Raw genomic sequence first — 17309 nt, forward strand, 5'->3', positions numbered from 1 at the left:
GACTCAGCTTCAGACTCTGATGGAGGCTCCTCCCGCCCCACCTCAGAGGGACTGTTCCGCATCCCCCTCACCTGCCCCTGAGGATACCCCCATCAGGCTTTCTCTTTTGCTAGAAGAGGAAGCGAGCCTCGCCGCAAAGGTGGAACGCCTCCAGGCACACTCCACCATTTGTCGTATAGTTGGCACTCGCCCCAACAGAGGGGAGATCCGGGACCTTCTCCAGGCCCGCCTTCTTGCAAATGTGGGCAAGATTCTGGACGTTCAGTTACTGGGCCGCGGACACTACCAGATCGAGTTCGAGACAGCCCAGAGCGTGGCCCAGGTCCTAGCCATGAGTCCCCTTGACATCAGGGGCGCTCGGGCCTTCTTCAGACCTTGGCAGCATGGTTTCGACCCAGCGGCCGAGCAGGGAGAGCGCCTATTCCATGTCACAGTTTGCTTTCCTGGACTCCGCTGCGAGTACCTTCCGCTCCTTTCTAGGATAGGATCATTGGTGGGCTCGGTGCTTGAGACTGGCCCCACAGTAGCTTCAGTGGTGGCTAGAGCAGCTGGCCTGCCTTCGGTCAGAGTTTTGCTTCCTGACATCTCCTCCCTTCTGAAGGTCATTCAGTTACCTAGGATAGGGGGGGATGGATCAATCAAAGAGTGGAGTTTTTGGGGCTCCCGAACTAGTGTTTCATATGCAGGCAAGTCGGCCACCTGGCCAAGGCCTGCCCTCGTAGGAGACCCCGATCCTCACCGCCGCAGTAGCATACCACCGATGGCCCGTCCACAGATGCGGCTCGGCAGGCAGCCTCTGGGACACCTGCTCAGCCCACAGAGACCTCGGATTGGCAGCCTGGAAGGGGTGCCGTAGAGGGAGACAGCCACAGCAGCATGCCCAGAGACCGACGCAGCAGCAGTCACATCCTCAGCATCACTGGGTTCTCGTGAGGAACAACTTTGCTCCCCTCTAGGAGGAGACCCCAGCGTAGGCTGAGGATCAGGAGATGCCAGCACCCCCCCGCCCCGCCCCCCCCGCGCGGTCCCCCCCTCCCGCCTCGCTTCCACCTTCGCCTCCTCCCGTTCCCGCTCCCGCTTTTTCAGTGGCTCCTTCCCCACCCCCTTCTCCCTCCCCTCCTCCTCCTCCGCTCGCTTCAGCTCCCCGGGAGGCACCATCAGTACCCTGGTGCTCGCTTGCAGTCCGGCGGACACTGAGCACCGACCTTGCTTGAGCACCGCAGAGGAGACCTACCATGCCGATTCGTGCTTCACGGATATCCTCTATCCGCAGTTGGCTGAGTAGTCTCGACACTAGACAGCGCTCGGAGGCTTTCGACTACTCCTTCACACGCCTCTTTGGAGCGGAGGGCCCCCATGAGCCAGCATCCATCAGAGTTCATGTGGTGATACCTCCGGCCCGAGGAGAGGAGGCACTTGATTCAGCGGTGGCCTTCTCCTTCCCTCTCTGCGGCACTAGCGATCGGGAGTGGACTTTGGATCTCGCTCTTAGTATTTTGAAGACTCAGGCAGTTGAGTTTTCTCACCACGTGAGCGATCTGGAGATGACAGACGTGATAGGCCGACTCTGGAGTTTGGCACATTTCTTTGATACCGGGAGTGCGGATGCCTCCGGGATTCGACATTTGGTGGTTCGCATAGTGGCAGACCTAGCACGCGACCCTGGCTATGTATGCATACATGAGGTTGCTCTCTCTGAGCGGGAGGCAGTCGCCATGGGACACAGCCACTGGCGTCTGGTTCGAGACTCTTGCACCACACCGAGTGGGCAGATTCGTAGCCGCTCAGATGGGGACTACTCTCCATCCAAGCCGCTTGCGAAGGCCCGCCGTATGGCTGAGACAGCCTCCACCTCAGAAGCAGGTCATCCATGAGGATCATCTCATGGAATGTACAGGGCCTTGGCGGCGCACACTATGTACGTTATCGTGGTTGCTTGAGGTAGGCGCTTCAGAGATGCCTGGTTGGGAGCAGTATTGATATTCTGATGATGCAGGAGCACCATTTGAGTGAGAGCAGGATTCGGAGGTATGGTTCGGTGATGCCTGGTAGATGGGACACATTTTGGTATGCAGGTTTTGGCCCTTTGGGTGGGCAGGGAGGAGTATGTATGGTCATTGCAGATGTATGGCGGCAGGCCATTGTGGATCGCGGGGTCATTGTGCTCTAGTAGAGCACAATATGTTATTCTGAGGATGCACGATGAGCACTTTGGTGTGCTCAATGTCTATGCACCCAACCATGTTTGTGCTAGAGCAAATTTCTGGACCCCTGTTACAGATGCATTGCCCGAGGCTGCACATTGGTGTGTCGGGGGAGACTTCAACATGCTTGAGGACCCGGTTGATAGGGTGGGAGGCAGTCATGTTACAGTGCACGGCACGGAGCTTGCAGCTTGGGAGCGATTTTGTATGACACTGCGGATCACTGATGCATGGCAGCATGAGGCTTTCTTCCGCTCTCGGGACAGTCTTAGTTTTTCTCGGTCGGATCGTCGGCAAGGAGGGACTAATCTATCACGAATTGATCGTTTCTATGTGGGCGACAGGTTCGGGGAGCGTGGTGGCTCCGTTGGCATTCTCGTTGGCACCTCTTTTTTAGACCATGCACCAGTTATTTTGACACTTGAGGAGAGGACACGGGAGACCAGCTTGCAGTTGAGGATCCCAGAGAGGATACTTACAGATCCTAGTCTTTCTGAGGACATTGAGAGGATATGGAATGATAGCCAGAGCTCTGACCTGGATGCAACAGGCCAGTGCGCCCAGGGACTCATTGAGCTCAGCTCTTTTTTGCACGCTACAGCCTTGACACGGCTGGGACAGACACGAGAGTGGGAGCGTCGCTTGAGACATAGCCTTGCTTCGCTCCAACGTCTTCAGGAGCAGCTGCCTACATGCGAGTGGGTGGCGTCCCAGCTGAGCCAGGCACGCTAGGAGGTTAGAGAGACAAGAGGAGCAGAGACATGAGTTCTATCATCGCTAGGCATCTCAGTGGACGCAGCTTGGTGGTAGTGACTGGAGAGTTTTTTGAGATTACCGGACGCCATGCTCGAGCAGGAGTACGCCAGCTTAGGAGGCAGGACGGATCTTTAGCCACTGAGCCCGGGGAGCTTAGAGCCATTGCCACTGAGTTCTATAGAGACCTGCTTTTAGCGGAGCCAGCCACGGAGGCACGTGATGCTTGCAGACAGACTGTGTGGGCCCATGTGCAGAGGAGGGTCACAGATCGTATGCGCACAATTTTGGGTGAGCCCCTTTCAGAGGATGAGCTTGTTGAGGCTTTGAGGGTCCTTCCGCGTCATAGTTGCCCTGGGGAGGACGGATTGATGCCTGCCTTTTTTATGCGCTATTGGGACCTTTTGGGGCCAGGCCTCCGTAGGGGCTTTCAGTATGTTTTGGACACTGGGGTGATGCGGCAGAGCTTTTCAGACGGCTTGATCTTTCTTATCCCCAAGGGGGAGGGAGTGTCAGATGATATTCGACACTGGAGGCCTATTATGATCCTCAATACTGTCTACAAGGTCTTAGCAAAGGCCTTGAGTTTGAGGATCCAGCCCTTGCTTGGGGAGTTGATTCATGCTACCCAGACAGGTTTCGTCAAGGAGTGCAGTATCCTTGACAACATTTTCACCGAGGCGACGGACCGAGCTAGATTTCTCGGTGAGGACTTGGTCGTGATGCTTCTCGATTTTGAGAAGGCATATGATAGAGTCGATTGGGGTTTCCTAGAGGGTACTATCGATTGGGGTTTCCTAGAGGGCACTATGCTTCGCCTGGGTTTTAAGCCAGACTGGATTCGAGGAGTGGGGGCTCTATATTCCACAGCTTGTAGCCAGGTGTTGATGGCAGGAGGGCGGGGGCCGAGTTTTGAGCTGACCAGATCAGTCCGCCAGGGATGCCCGCTCGCCCCGTTCCTTTTTCTCTTCTTTGCAGAGGCTATGAGCATGTATCTGACAGCAGAGGAGGTTGGTTTGAGAGGACTTCAGCTCCCGGTCCGAGGTGAGGACCTGCTCGATTCTGAGTTTGCTGATGACACGGGATTGTTTTTGCATGGCCAGGAGGCCAACCTACAGAGGGCAGAGCAGTCGCTACTACAGGTTTTTGGTGTGGCTTCGGGAGCATTGATCAATTGGCGCAAGACAGTGGCCTTTTGGATTAGTAGCGCTCCCACTCCGGCATGGAGCCGACCCGGGTTTTAGATGGTTTCCTCCTAGTACAGCAGTGCGGTATCTGGGTTGCCAGATTGGACTTGATTTGTCACTTGAGAAGCATATCGCCCCGCTTCTTCTGAGCATTCGGAAGAAGCTTTTATATTGGAGTACAGCTTGGCTATCCTTGGTTGGGAGGGTGGTGGTGACAAATCAGGTGCTTTTAGCGACTGTGTGGTACATCACGTCTTGCTGGATCTTCTCGAGCTCTTGCATCAGCCAGGTACAGAGACTGATCAAGAACTTTCTTTGGTTTGGGCGGGATGGTCAGCCGGCCTGGGCTAAGGTTGCTTGGGTAGTTATTACTCTTCCGCGGGCCCAGGGGGGCTTGGGCATTATAGATCCAGCTGATCAGAGTAGAGCCTTGCTGGGGAAGCTTATTGTTCGGGGGTTGCTTCCAGGCGCTGAGCCTTGGAAGGAGCTTCTTTTTCAGCGGCTGCAGGCTAGAGCTCCCCCAGCAGGGGGCACTTGGGCACCAGAGATACGGTGGATCTTCATAGAGATGAGGAGGACAGGCCTCAGTAGAGGATGGGAGGACAGATTTGCCTTGAGCATCCTGGGAGCTTTTGAGACCGGGGCTTTCTCAGAGACCTCCTACTTGTGATGAGGAGCGGGCCAGACAGCCACTCATCTGGAGTCCCGCGGTACGCACAGAGCAGAGTCATATGCTGGGCTCTTGGCCTCGTCTAGCCTGGGGACCATTGGCGGCAGGTCCAGCACGCAGTTTTGGAGATTGGCAGGCCTTTTGCAGTCTCCGGGAGGAGATCCAAGCGGAGAGGCTGAGTCACTTCAGAGGGGGGTTGATTATGAGGGATGACATTCAGGAGGCACTCACTGAGGAGTGGTTCACGCCTTTCGAGCCAGCAGCCCCATGGTGGATGGGAGCCTTGACACAGTTGGAGATCCTGATTGCTGTCAGAGCTTGCACTGAGGATGGCAGATGCCTCTACTATGAGATACAGGAGGAGGGCAGACTTCAGAGAGTGGAGGCGGAGTCGCCTTTGGTTGCAGAGTGCATCTTTCAGAGGATTCGGGTAGTGGCCGCCGCTGCTCGAAAGTGGCATATTGATCCAGACCCTGCTGCAGATGTGGACTCTGACTGGAACATATGGGCATATACTGCGCGCCCCTTGGCCCGGCTCTAGTGGGACCCTGGCGAGTACGAGTGGCATGATCCTTATGCGTCCCCTGAGGCCACAGAGATCACCTTCTTCCAGTACATTGTTCGGTTGGGGAGGCATATTTTGACTGCGAGGAGGATGGTCTCACCAGCTGCATCAGAGCATTGGCGGCTATAGGGACTCTCACAGGAGTTCGTGGAGGATTTTTGGACTAGGCTCTGGGCTAGTCGACAGGCACGCAGGATCTCGACTTTCCAGTGGCTGGTTGCCCACAGGGGCTCTGCAGTTGGCACCTGGCTTGTCTACAGTGGCCTTCGCCTTTGGGACTGTCCACAGGCGCAACAGATTTGGCTGAGGATGCTGCGCATTTTGGCCCCCCTCTCTCCAGAGGGCATGTATACGTGGGGAGCCGCTGCATGGTCGACTTCGTCAGGGCTTGCTCTGGGATACGAGACGGAGCAGGACAACCAGGCCATCAGATTCATTAGGGGCCAGCCTCGCCTTGTTCCCTCACCGGATTTCTCGTCCGCCGGCTGGACACAGGAGAGGGATTCATGAGGGAGGGAGTGCTTGTGTGGGTGTGGCTTGAAGCTTGAGCAATGAGCAATGAGACTTGAACTTACTTGACTCTAGTTGAAGGTGTGTGTCAGGAAGTGTGCGTGTGTGCTTGTTCTTATATAGATAGGCAAGAGGGAGAGGCAAGAGTCTTGAAGACTTGAAGAGGCAAGGCAAGAGGGCCACTATGGCCCTTGTAACTATGGGCAAACTGGCCCAAAGGGCCCCCAAGACGGCGTCCCTCAACGGTCATAAAAGTGACCGTTAATGGACAGTTGTCGTCCCCCGCAGCATGCATCCCCCACTCCGTCCCTGCCGAGATCCGTCCCTGCCCCCCCGTCCCTTGTGAGGGACGCCTCCAGGGGGGGACGTCCGACCGTCCCCGCTGTCCCAGTTCCTACTACGTCCCGACACGGCGCCCCCACGTCCCATCCTCCCGTCCCCTGTGACTATGGGGTCACCATGTTGATTTATGGAAAAGTTTTTGTTGAGTAGCAAGCAATAAACTCAGCTAAGTTTTTGTTGAGTAGCAAGCAATAAACTCAGCTAAGTTTGCAAACTTATCAAATCAATCTATGAATGATTTTACTTCCGAAGTTCTGACAAGTTTAATCATGAATGAATAGGTACCTTCGTGCGTGATGCTAGGTGTACGGAGAGAACCACCTTCTGAACCTTTGCTGATTGTTGCTCGTTCTTCTGCGCTGAAAGATGCATGCTCAAGAATGGATCTTACAGCGATACATGAAAATTTAGTGAAACTACACTACAAAGATGACGTTGGTGACAATGAGGTAATGCCCATGACATCATAGTTAACCTTTTCATTCTTCTGCTGCTGTCGCATGCATCACTCCTTTTTTTCTGTTTACCATCTCAAGTGCTGCCTGATTTTTTAGAACATCTGTACTTTCATGCTCAATGCATGCTACAGTCAAACAAACCAAGCAGATAACCTCAGGAACAAAGATAGGGTTGGAATTAATGTAAAGTCATGGTATGTTTACCATCTCAAGTGCTGCCCCATTTTTTAGAGCATCTGGACTTTCATGCTTAATGCATGCTACAGTCAAACAAACCAAGCAGATAACCTCAGGAACAAAGATAGAGTTGGCACCAATGGATTTGGTTTCTTGATTAACTAGTTAACTAGGTATCTGATAAGCTGGAGGACAATCCTGGAAAAGCATATCCTGATTGCCATGAGCGAGAACAGCCGGTTTGTTCTGGAGATATAGCTAGGACGAAGCAAAAGTTTAAAATGATTTGCCTGCAGATTGTGCTGTTCTAGAGGTTGGTGCTGTAGGAACAAGCTATTCTACAGATGCATGGCATCAGGGGATAGACAAATTTCCAGTCCATAGCACAAGTGGTTGCTTTTTTAACCCTTCTCTGCTACCCCCAGGTAGCCTGATCCAATGGTTGAGACAAGGAGTTGATAGTGATGAGTCCATGAAATCCCTTTCTGATCTCTGCACATTTATGTTTCAGCTTTCGTTTCAAATGTGGACAAAAGAAATGCAAGACATGCTGAATTCCAGGAAGAAGGGTGATCTAGCTTTTCGTGAGAAAGACTTCACAACAGCTATCGAGTGGTATTCTGAAGTAAGCTCGCTTTACATCTCCGACCACGCCACTCTTCTGCTCGCAGCTGTGTGTGTTTTTAATTATCATTTGTAACCTCTAGTTAACATGAAGAGCTACAGGCCATACCAACAAGGGCTTCCTTGATTGCAGAATATACTAAAAGTATTCTACTAATGATGATGTTGTAATGCAGTTTGTAAACGGAGGTGCCATGGTCTCTCCAACAGTATTTGCAAGGCGTAGCTTGGCTTATCTTCTGACAGATCAGCCTAATCCAGCTCTTCGGGATGCAATGCAAGCCCAATGTGTTAATCCTGAATGGCCCATAGCTTTTTATCTGCAGTCAGTTTCCCTAGCAAAGCTCAACATGGAAAAAGAAGCAGCGGACATGCTTGATGAAGGAGCCAATCTGGAGGCCAGAAGGCAGAGCAGGAGTTAGTATAAGATTGTGTACAATATGATAGAGTGGGAAATGCTGCTGAGTGGCTCTAGCTCTGCGTGTATGCGTGTGAAACATGAAATGCGCGTTGCTTAGCTTGGCCACCTGAGTCCTGCATTTTGGGGTCGCATACTGATCCAAGCTATTTGTTTATTTAGGGTACGTTCATATTCTTTTCGAATGCTTAGATTAGCTGCAACTTCTTAAGAGTCCAGTACGAGAGTACTTTACAGAATCTTCTACCATGTCTTTGGTTTCAAGAGAGAATACATGAAATTGACTCTCATATGGAATTGTTATGAAGTAACATGGTTTTAGAAGGCCTAGCATACCAATGCCAGCAGTTGTGCTGCCATGCCAACTTTTTGAGGCGTGAATTTGGTATGATGTGACGACAAAACTTTCAACGGTTCGTACTAAGTGAAGTTCACTGTCATCAAAAGCATTAAACAGCAAATTTACGAACCCTAAATCCCCTTTTCAAAAAGGAAAAAAAACCCACATCCCAATGGGAGGGGGTGGGTGATGTTGAAACTCGTTTCTGCCACGTATTACTAAATGAGAGAATTTTTGCTTTCAATAGAGTAATCATTGTTTTGTTGTCTCTTATCTGCTCTGTTGTTTTCTCTAAACTCCAGCACAAATGAAAATTTGCAGTTGGTGTTCCTTGCTTTTCTCTACCAGTCCCAATGCCGATATTCACATGCATGGCGATAATGCACAGGTATGAACTCTCTTGCAGCATGCACACGAAGCTTTATCACACATAGTTCTGGTCAGCGATGATCCTAATTCCCTAGCAATGGAATCCCCCTCCCTTCTCTCTACCGAGGAGCATACCCAAAGACTCTGCCTACGCAGTTCAAAGGGTGGATGGTTAAATTGTGGAAAACCTCTCTCTCTCTCTCTCCCCCCAAGGAACCTGCTACGCATGAAGTTCCATGGAGTTCAAAGGCTGGATGAATACATTGTCAAAAACTGGATGTGCACCTCCAACAAAGATTGCACAGGAAGAAAGTTGCAAGTGTAGAAGACGCACAAAAAGCAAGCTCTAAAAGTTGTGGTAGTTGACGGATAACAGGAGGGTGGTAGCATCACATCTTATCATTAGAAGCCCCGCACAGAAACTCTCCCTTGTTGAAAGGAGGTCCAAAGCTTCCCACTATTTGACAGGGCTTGTGTCACAATAGCAGTTTGCTTGCTATTCGGCAAGTGTTACACAGGTTCATTGTTTTGAAATCACATGCATCACGCAGACGATGAAAGGTGCTTACAGAAGAAAAGATTTCTTTGTTATAAGAAAGAATCTACTCCTTAAAGTGCAAGTGCTTACAGAATAAAAGATTTCTTTGTTATAAGAAAGAATCCACTAGTGCAAATCATGGTCAAAGTTGACCATGATGATGATGAGATGCTACCAAATAAGTCACAAAGGTGTGTTATAAATATTGTAAAATAAAATGAGAGTGCACAAATTGAAGAGCATGCTAAAATGGTTTGATTTACATGAGTGGTAAAAGCATATTCTACAACAGAATAAGGTCACACCATGGGTGAGGAGAGAGAGCAATGCATATGATGATTTTTTTGTGAAGTAGCATAAAGTCACTAAGAAGGTACACTTAAAGAAAAGCGAAGTCAACGGTGATGGTTTGGTTGTAGTGGGGGTGGTCAAAAAGCGAGCCAAGAGCAGCGAGCACAAAGCAATGAGTACAGCTCATGTTCTTGTGAAAGTGAGCAGGTAGGGGCATGGTATGATGTTAAGCGAGCATGAAATGTTAAAGAGAAGAGTGGAACCACAATGCAATTCTGTAGCAATCAAACAAAGAAGACATGAAATGTTCTAAAATGACCATTGTAATAAATTTTTTTTCGAACCGATGGTGCAGATACAAAAAATCACTATTAAACCTATATTGCTTGGCTCGCTAAAAAGATGTTGAATCTATAGTATTCACAATGTTGGAGAGCCATTAGCAAACAAAAGACAATAGACAGGAAAATTTATAAAATAACCAAAACATTTCCAAAACAATAACTAATAAACTCGTACTACGGTTCAGCTGGTATGACATGACCCCCACACATATTTCAACTAAAGTGGGTTGCAGGTTCCTAAAGCTGTTGAGGATGACTTCTAATACACTTAGTTAGCATGTCTTTTACAATTCTCTCAGAAATACAAACTTGATGAATATGCATATTGTTGTTCACATCCTGTCCAAGAATCATTAAGAACACAAAGTATATGTGCTTGCATGCAAGATATGGTCTTTTCTTGGCCACTCTATCTCTGAACTCCACACATGAACACATTGGATTCTTCTGAATAGTGACCTCTATCAGAGGTGTGTCTTGGCTCCCATTTGTCAATGGATTAATACTAAATGTTTCCTTTACCCTTCTATATGTATATGGCTGCCTACAACTTCTGCATGCATATCTAAGGCCGCAGTGATTTGACCAAATGCAGCCTTTTTCTTGTCGATATGGAAATTGTTTCACCTCCTTGTTTGTCTCGCTAGTGCCTTTTGCAAGCTCTTTTTCTAGAAAAAACTCAAGAGGAATACCAATGTCATATCTTGCTCTAATAAGCTTGCAGGCTTCTTTCACTTGTAACTTGGTACCTTTAGCAATGGGCCAAACATAAGGGACATCCTCTGGTGGATGTAATATTGTCTTTGTAATTTTCCAAGTGTGCCTAACATCTGTATTACAAAAATAGCAATACTTCTTCTTTTTCCAGGAGGATAGTTGACAATCACTCCAAAAACAAGGACTGACATCACCCCCTCGCAACCTTGAGCTACACTTTTTCCCCGATGCCCAGTGGTTGCACTCAACTCGATTCACAAACATTACCTTTAAAATACAATGAATAATCTCTTACAAACATTACCTTTAAAATGAAATGACCCCATCGACTAACCCTATAGTGCCACCAACTCAACCAGCTAAGAAGCTTAGGGATGTTTCTATCAGCTGCCTTGCCAGTTGCCCACCATGCTCGTATCCTGCGAAATTGCTGAAGGGCACTTTCTTTGTTTGGGGCAGTCCTCCACTTCTCACACATCTCCCTGTGCTTTTCTTGATGTGGGCTATAGATGTACCTCTGCGTGTGGATACGAAGGTTGTCTTCCCAATGCCATAAACATGACCTTTCCCTTTCAATCATCTCCTTTCCGTCGTTGAAGACACGTCTCACTGCATTCCAGTTAGCGCCAGCCTCATCCGCCATAAACCCAAAAAAATTTGCTACCTTCCCTGTGTGCTCCACCATTACCAAATTCATGTTTTCCCAAAACATGACTTGAGTATCCTCATCCTCTTCTCTAAATTCACAAGTTGCTATTGTGAATAGCTCACCAATCCTGCATGCCACAAATGGAAACAAAGTTATATTAAAGACACAAATTAAGCAATGCTCTCTACCGCTTGTAACTTACATGTGGTCATAAACATGTGCTCCCATTGTATGCCATCTAGTATCCACTCGATGCACATGATCAAAGCAGACCCATGCTTGATGAAGATCCCCATTACCATCCTTGTTCATTCGCCGAACAATGTCAATCCCAGAACCAGGTCCAGTAGTAGACATCTTAAAGATAAAGCAACGCTCAGTAGTAGTGCTGACTTGCAATGGAAATCGAGAACCATGGAAGAACTCAAAATGGCATGTTCTTTTTAGATTAAGAATGGCTTCATATCCTTCATCCAGAGGCCGTGTTGTTTTTTGTGTTTGCATTACCATCCGCTTCACCCTGCATTCATAAAGCATACTTAGTGTATTAAAGATGATAATTGCATACTATTCTTTACTAAATTGCACTTCCTACGTACTTTTTGACATTTATCAAACTTTGCAACTCTTGCGACATCTCAGGCATGTAAAGAAGCCTCGATCCGAGAGACAAGAATCAACAACTTTAAAAGTAGAGTCATACATGCCATCCCCAATCTTATTCCAATATGGAACCTTGTTTGCAACACAACCTCCAATGATGATATTTGAGGAGAAGTCTGCAAATATCAACTCCACACAGTAATCGGACCCTCTACTCTTTGACATTCCCTACTGTGCAAATAACATTCATGGCATCAAGCACTTGCTTTCCCAATGAGGATGCATCCTCCATGTTCACAAAAGTAGCTGTAAGGTCCTCAATACTGACATTGAAGGCATAAATGGTTCCTATAGACAGGTTTTTGACATTTAACACACATAGTCTTAAGTCAAAACAATCGGATCACGATAGAGATGAGGTAGGAAGCTCACATACATGGAGCTTGCAATGTCTTGGTTATGATGTCAGTTGGTTGTATCCCGCCTGCACTACTATTGGATGTCTGTTGTTGACTCTGCTCCCTATTTGCTTCCATTGCTCGATTCACCTCCAATGCACGATTCACTATTTCCCTCCCTAAATTCACTGGCAATGACTTACGAAAAGAAGCTGATGCAATCGATGTTGCATGTGATGTGGATGTGGACTCATTATGATCAATTTGCTGGCTACGAAGCTCCAATATAGACTTATGTTGGCGATACAGATGAAGCTCCTCCTCAGGCACATGGTTTCTTTCAAGGTCCAACCACCACGGGCAGAAACGAGACTCTATGCTTGACATGGCCTGTTCAATGACAAACATGGGTAAACACAACTCACCCTCAATATGAACATGTTTCTCAATCATGGATTCAAAATGACAAATTCAATCACTTACTCTTCCAAGCTTCAAATCGGCATACATATAAGATTGATTGTCAACACAAAGCCACACACTAGTGAGAGGGGGTAAAATATCCAATTGGTACTCCTCAATTTCAGAAAGCAACCATCTGCAAGCCAAAGCCCAAATGATAAAACAACACACAGAAAGAAGCATGCATGTTTTTTAACAAGGAATATCTGGGTTATGTTGTAGGAAAACCTATAAACGACTCGTCGTGCAGCACTTTGTAGGCCTGGTTGATGGTCAATATCATGGCTAAATTTTATGCCTCCTTCATGCACTTTGAAAGCCCTTTTAAAGTACTTTCTTCTGCATAGAACAACAAAAGAGGTGAATCGGCTCTCACCTGGCAACCTGACTCGATCGGCATTTTTAATATCATTTTGGATTCTCAAACCAAGCTCCGTGATCTGAAGCCAGTAGGAGTACATGTGCAGCCATTCCCTAACCTTTGTCTTATCATTTGGCATACCCTCGCACTGCAGCCTGAGAGTTGTCCAATAGCTTGACAATGTGAGCCTTATATGTGTCTCTGATGCATGCAGAACCTATCATATTGAGCTTTTCCTCTATGACCACATGATTGGTTGACGTGTGCCATGGGAGGGAGAGCACCGCACACCAAAAGGCCTCACCGTTGGAGGGATCAGCAATCCTTGCATATTTTGATGTTTTTCCTCTGTAGAGAACTTCTACCTTTCGAGTCACATTCTCCCTAGCAGACTCGGCAAGTGGTCCATTTGATGCCTCATCAATTTTTTTCTCCATCTCGTCCTTGAACAAGAGCCAAGTCATAATCTGGATTGGCAAATGAAGCCAACTGGGTCTTCCTCTGGCAGATGCACTCTGCATCTCTCTCTCAACCCACAGCTTGTCCTCATTGTCCAAATGTGCCATGAGAGTTGTTAGGTCGGACTCTCCCAATCTTCTTAGTTGAAATAGACGATCACCAAATGTGGTTGGCACAAATGCATAATCATGCGTCCTACAAAACAAAGAAAAAATATGTTAATATTCTTGAGTACAAACAACTTACTTGACATAGAAGGAGACTTTGATAACAAATTAACTTACTTGTTCAACCTGGACAATGAAAACAAAAGCTCACCCACATCCCTCCGCTCGAACACAAAATTTACAGAGAACACAACAATGCATGGACAAATCCCCTTGAAACCCTGTAATAAAACACAAAATTAGGAAGGACAAAGAAGAATAAGAAACTATAACATCCCAATGAGAACTCACCTGTAGAAATGCAGTCCTTCCAAGCATTGTGTCGATTATTACCATCAAGAATATGCACCATTTTTCGGCTCAAGTACAGACCCCAATCGGGGTCAAGTGCAAGAGTTTCCTCAAATTGTTGATTCACAGTCCTCCAATGCTCATCCCAAGATTCCTCCCTCTCTTGTGTCAATGGTGTCTCCTCCCCTTCCAAGTCCATAATTGATACTGTGAAAGCTCCCATGCTCTCAATGTACCCACCTAGTTTTTTGAAGCTTCAAGTAAGAGACTTATCTGTTGAGGGAGAAACCTTTCGGATTGCCTCCGTCTGGATTATCCTACAGAGAGGAACACGTGGAGGTGGAGACCTAAATTTGACTCCTATCCTATCTAAAAAGGCTTGTGGAGTAGATGTCTCAAGAATCTTCCAAAAAATATCAACCTTATTTTTTTTCTGCTTGCTTCCTTCAGTTTGGTTTGTGACAACTGTTTCTTCTTGATCCTCTAGTGGATGTGTGTTCTCTTCCCCCTCTATCTCTCTCCCAGTATCCTCAGTATTCTCACCTTCATCCTCATTATCACCACCTTGAGTATTCTCACCCTCATTTTGATCACCTTTATTTTCCTCAATTGCCCCCACTACATTTTGTCCATCCTCCTCATTTCTTTCATCACTATGCAGATGCTGCCTATCCATATCCACCTCCAGGTTAGTGTCATCTATGATATGTACCGCATGCTCCGTAGTAGGGTTTGAGGAGGTGGCTTGCTCCAAAGTGCTGGAAAAATCAGCTTGCCTCCTTGTGTGTCTCGATGAGCTCTCACCTGGGCCAACCTGCACACTCTTTTTCCGCTTAGCAAGAGGTACCTCATCCATTTTTGCACAACAAGAACCTTTCAAGCAAGATGCTCTAGTGAAATGACTCGAACTCATTTGAAAACCAGATAGCCATGCAAAAATACAAGAACAAATCTTCAAATAGTATTCTACTCGTATTGTATAATTAATTGATTATTTTAACATCAAATTCAACACTACGACACAAACTTAAAAAAAAAGGTGGCACATTCACTAAAGAGATTAAATTCAGTACTGCAACACAATCATCAAACAAAGGTGGCACATTCACTATCCAACAAAACGGCCAACTCATTAACGAGAACAGAATATCTTTGAGATTATCATATGGAGTGCTTTGGCCCAAATTCCAAAGCATTCAATGCCGTATTGAATATTTTAAAAAAATCTTCATTGGAAAATATTTACGGAGCCCTTTTCAGGTGTTCAATTCAAGGCATTCAAATTTATTGGAAAATATATAAAGATTCGGTAGCCCAAATCTGAAGGCATTCAATATTGAGTACTAATAAACTTTAGAAGTGATATTTCGCAATCCAGCACTTTTTTAAGGACAAACTTTTTTCTTTTTGTGCTATTGTTCTGTAGATGCACATGTTTGCTGGTCTCCTCTCTCGACTGTGTGAGCCGTTTCTCAACCAAGAAGACATCAAATGTGAGTTTTTTGAGCTTCTTGTATACACAAAGTCTATGCATAATATAGACAGTAGTAAGAGAGACAGTCTATGCAATGTGTTTGAGACAGCACCATATAGATAGCATGTTCTTACACTACTCTCTAAATTTCTGCCGCCGGGGGGATCCAAGGGGAGCCGGCGGCGGCAGCCATTTAGGCTCCCCTTGGTGGGGGAGTTCGGGGGCAGCGCCCCCGAAGCTTGAAACGAACTCAAAATCGTGATGATTTTTTCAATGCTCGGCAGCAAAACATCCTATTATTTTGGGTGCTAAGCGCACAAATTAATTCAAGAAAAATAGCAAGAAGTAACGCTGCACATCTCATACTGTGTCTGGAGTGTTGCGGCAGCAAAACATCCTATTATTTTGTGCGCTGAGCGCACAAATTCATTCAAGAAAAATAGCAAGAAGTAACGCCGCACATCTCATACTGTGTCTGGAGTGTTGTGGCAGCAAAACATTCTATTATTTTGTGCGCTGAGTGCACAAATTCATTCAAGAAAAATAGCAAGAAGTAACGCCGCCCATCTCATACTACTGTGTGTGGAGTGTGGCGGCAGCAAAACATCCTATTATTTTGTGCACTGAGCGCACAAATTCATTCAGGCAAAATAGCACAAATTCATGGATGATGATACTTTTCTGTGTCTCTTTGTTGGGGAGAAAGATTGGAGTGGGGAGAGGGCCCTGCGCATGAGATCGGCGTTTCTTTGCTGGGGAGACGTATGATGCTTCATGATCGCTTCTCTGCGTGTGTGTTCGAGGGAAGATGCTTCTGTGCGGAGGACGACTAAAAGCCTTAAGTAATAGCTTCATAAGAAGTAGCCGACTACTAAAAACCCTAAGTTAGGCACTGGACAAATTTTTTTATCCTAACACTAATGAATTTCAACACTAAAATTTAAGGATTTGGTCAATATTTTTTTGATTTTTTTAAATCTAGCTAGCACAGTTATGCTATGGCATCCAACTGGTAGAGTTTTTGAAATCTAACAGGAGATTATAAAAAAGTGCAAGAACTAACACAAAGCATATATGTGTGTGTGTGTGTGTGTGTGTATACATACACACACACACACAAACATATATACATATATACATGTACTCTTTTTGATACCCTTCATTATGACTGTTTTTGCAATAAATATTTTTATTTGCTTCTACCCATAGTCTTAAAATGAGCCTAGTAAAATTGTATTATGGCTAGTATATGCTATTGATTAGACCAAGAACATCTAGTATTAAAATGTTTTTGGCTAATATTCAATGTAAATTCCTTAATTGTTGTTGTGATTGCATTATGCAGGGAGGCTCGTGTTTTCCTCCATTCTATAATGGGTGCATGCATCCGAGTCCCCTTCTCAAATGGAAAATGTCTTGTGTCAATCAACATGATCCGGGGGAAGCTTGGAACTATTGGTGGGATAAATGTGGAGGCCTTACTTGAAATTGGACGAGAGTATGAGCCCATTTGTCCTTTACACTTGTATGCAGGGATTGGAGACGAGGCATATTTTATCTTGGAGCATTCATTGTCCTCTGTATATATTGCCAAATCAGAGAATTATTTTGAGACCCCAGAACAAGGCCCGTCAACTATATTTCCTCCCGGTTAAGCTCAGGAACGGTGCCATCAACAAAAGTATTATAGCACTGTAAAAGTGCACAATAGTCGCCCGCACACAGTCGGCCAAGCCACACACAACACCAACAACAATGGGAGCATCTATGACCACCCACACAGGCCGACATGTGGAAAGAAAGAGAGACGCAACAGCAGCAATCGAAGGAGGCTTTTTCTCGAAGAGGTTCTCTCTCTCTCTCTCGCTTTCGAGGAGGCTTTTTCTTGATATTTCTCTACAGTCCACACACAGCAAGGGGACGAGAGCAGTGTCAACA

General features: G+C 46.6%; 1 protein-coding gene across 2 annotated transcripts in view; it reads left to right on the top strand.

Annotated features, from left to right (window-relative positions):
- The window catches only part of LOC147624248 (serine/threonine-protein kinase BSK1-like), a 78588-nt gene extending 70070 nt beyond the window's left edge, over positions 1–8518 (top strand). For both annotated transcript variants that reach the window (XM_086819213.1, XM_086819214.1), the window contains exons 8-10: positions 6513–6680; positions 7378–7491; positions 7667–8518. In XM_086819213.1, coding sequence (XP_086675339.1) covers positions 6513–6680; positions 7378–7491; positions 7667–7912 — 528 coding nt within the window. In that variant the 3' untranslated portion in view covers positions 7913–8518. The remainder of the gene's footprint in view (positions 1–6512; positions 6681–7377; positions 7492–7666) is intronic.
- Positions 8519–17309: the final 8791 nt, after the last annotated feature.

Source organism: Cibotium barometz, chromosome 25 (genome assembly GCF_041138505.1).
Source record: "Cibotium barometz isolate CiBa-2024 chromosome 25, ASM4113850v1, whole genome shotgun sequence".
NCBI lineage: Eukaryota > Viridiplantae > Streptophyta > Polypodiopsida > Cyatheales > Cibotiaceae > Cibotium > Cibotium barometz.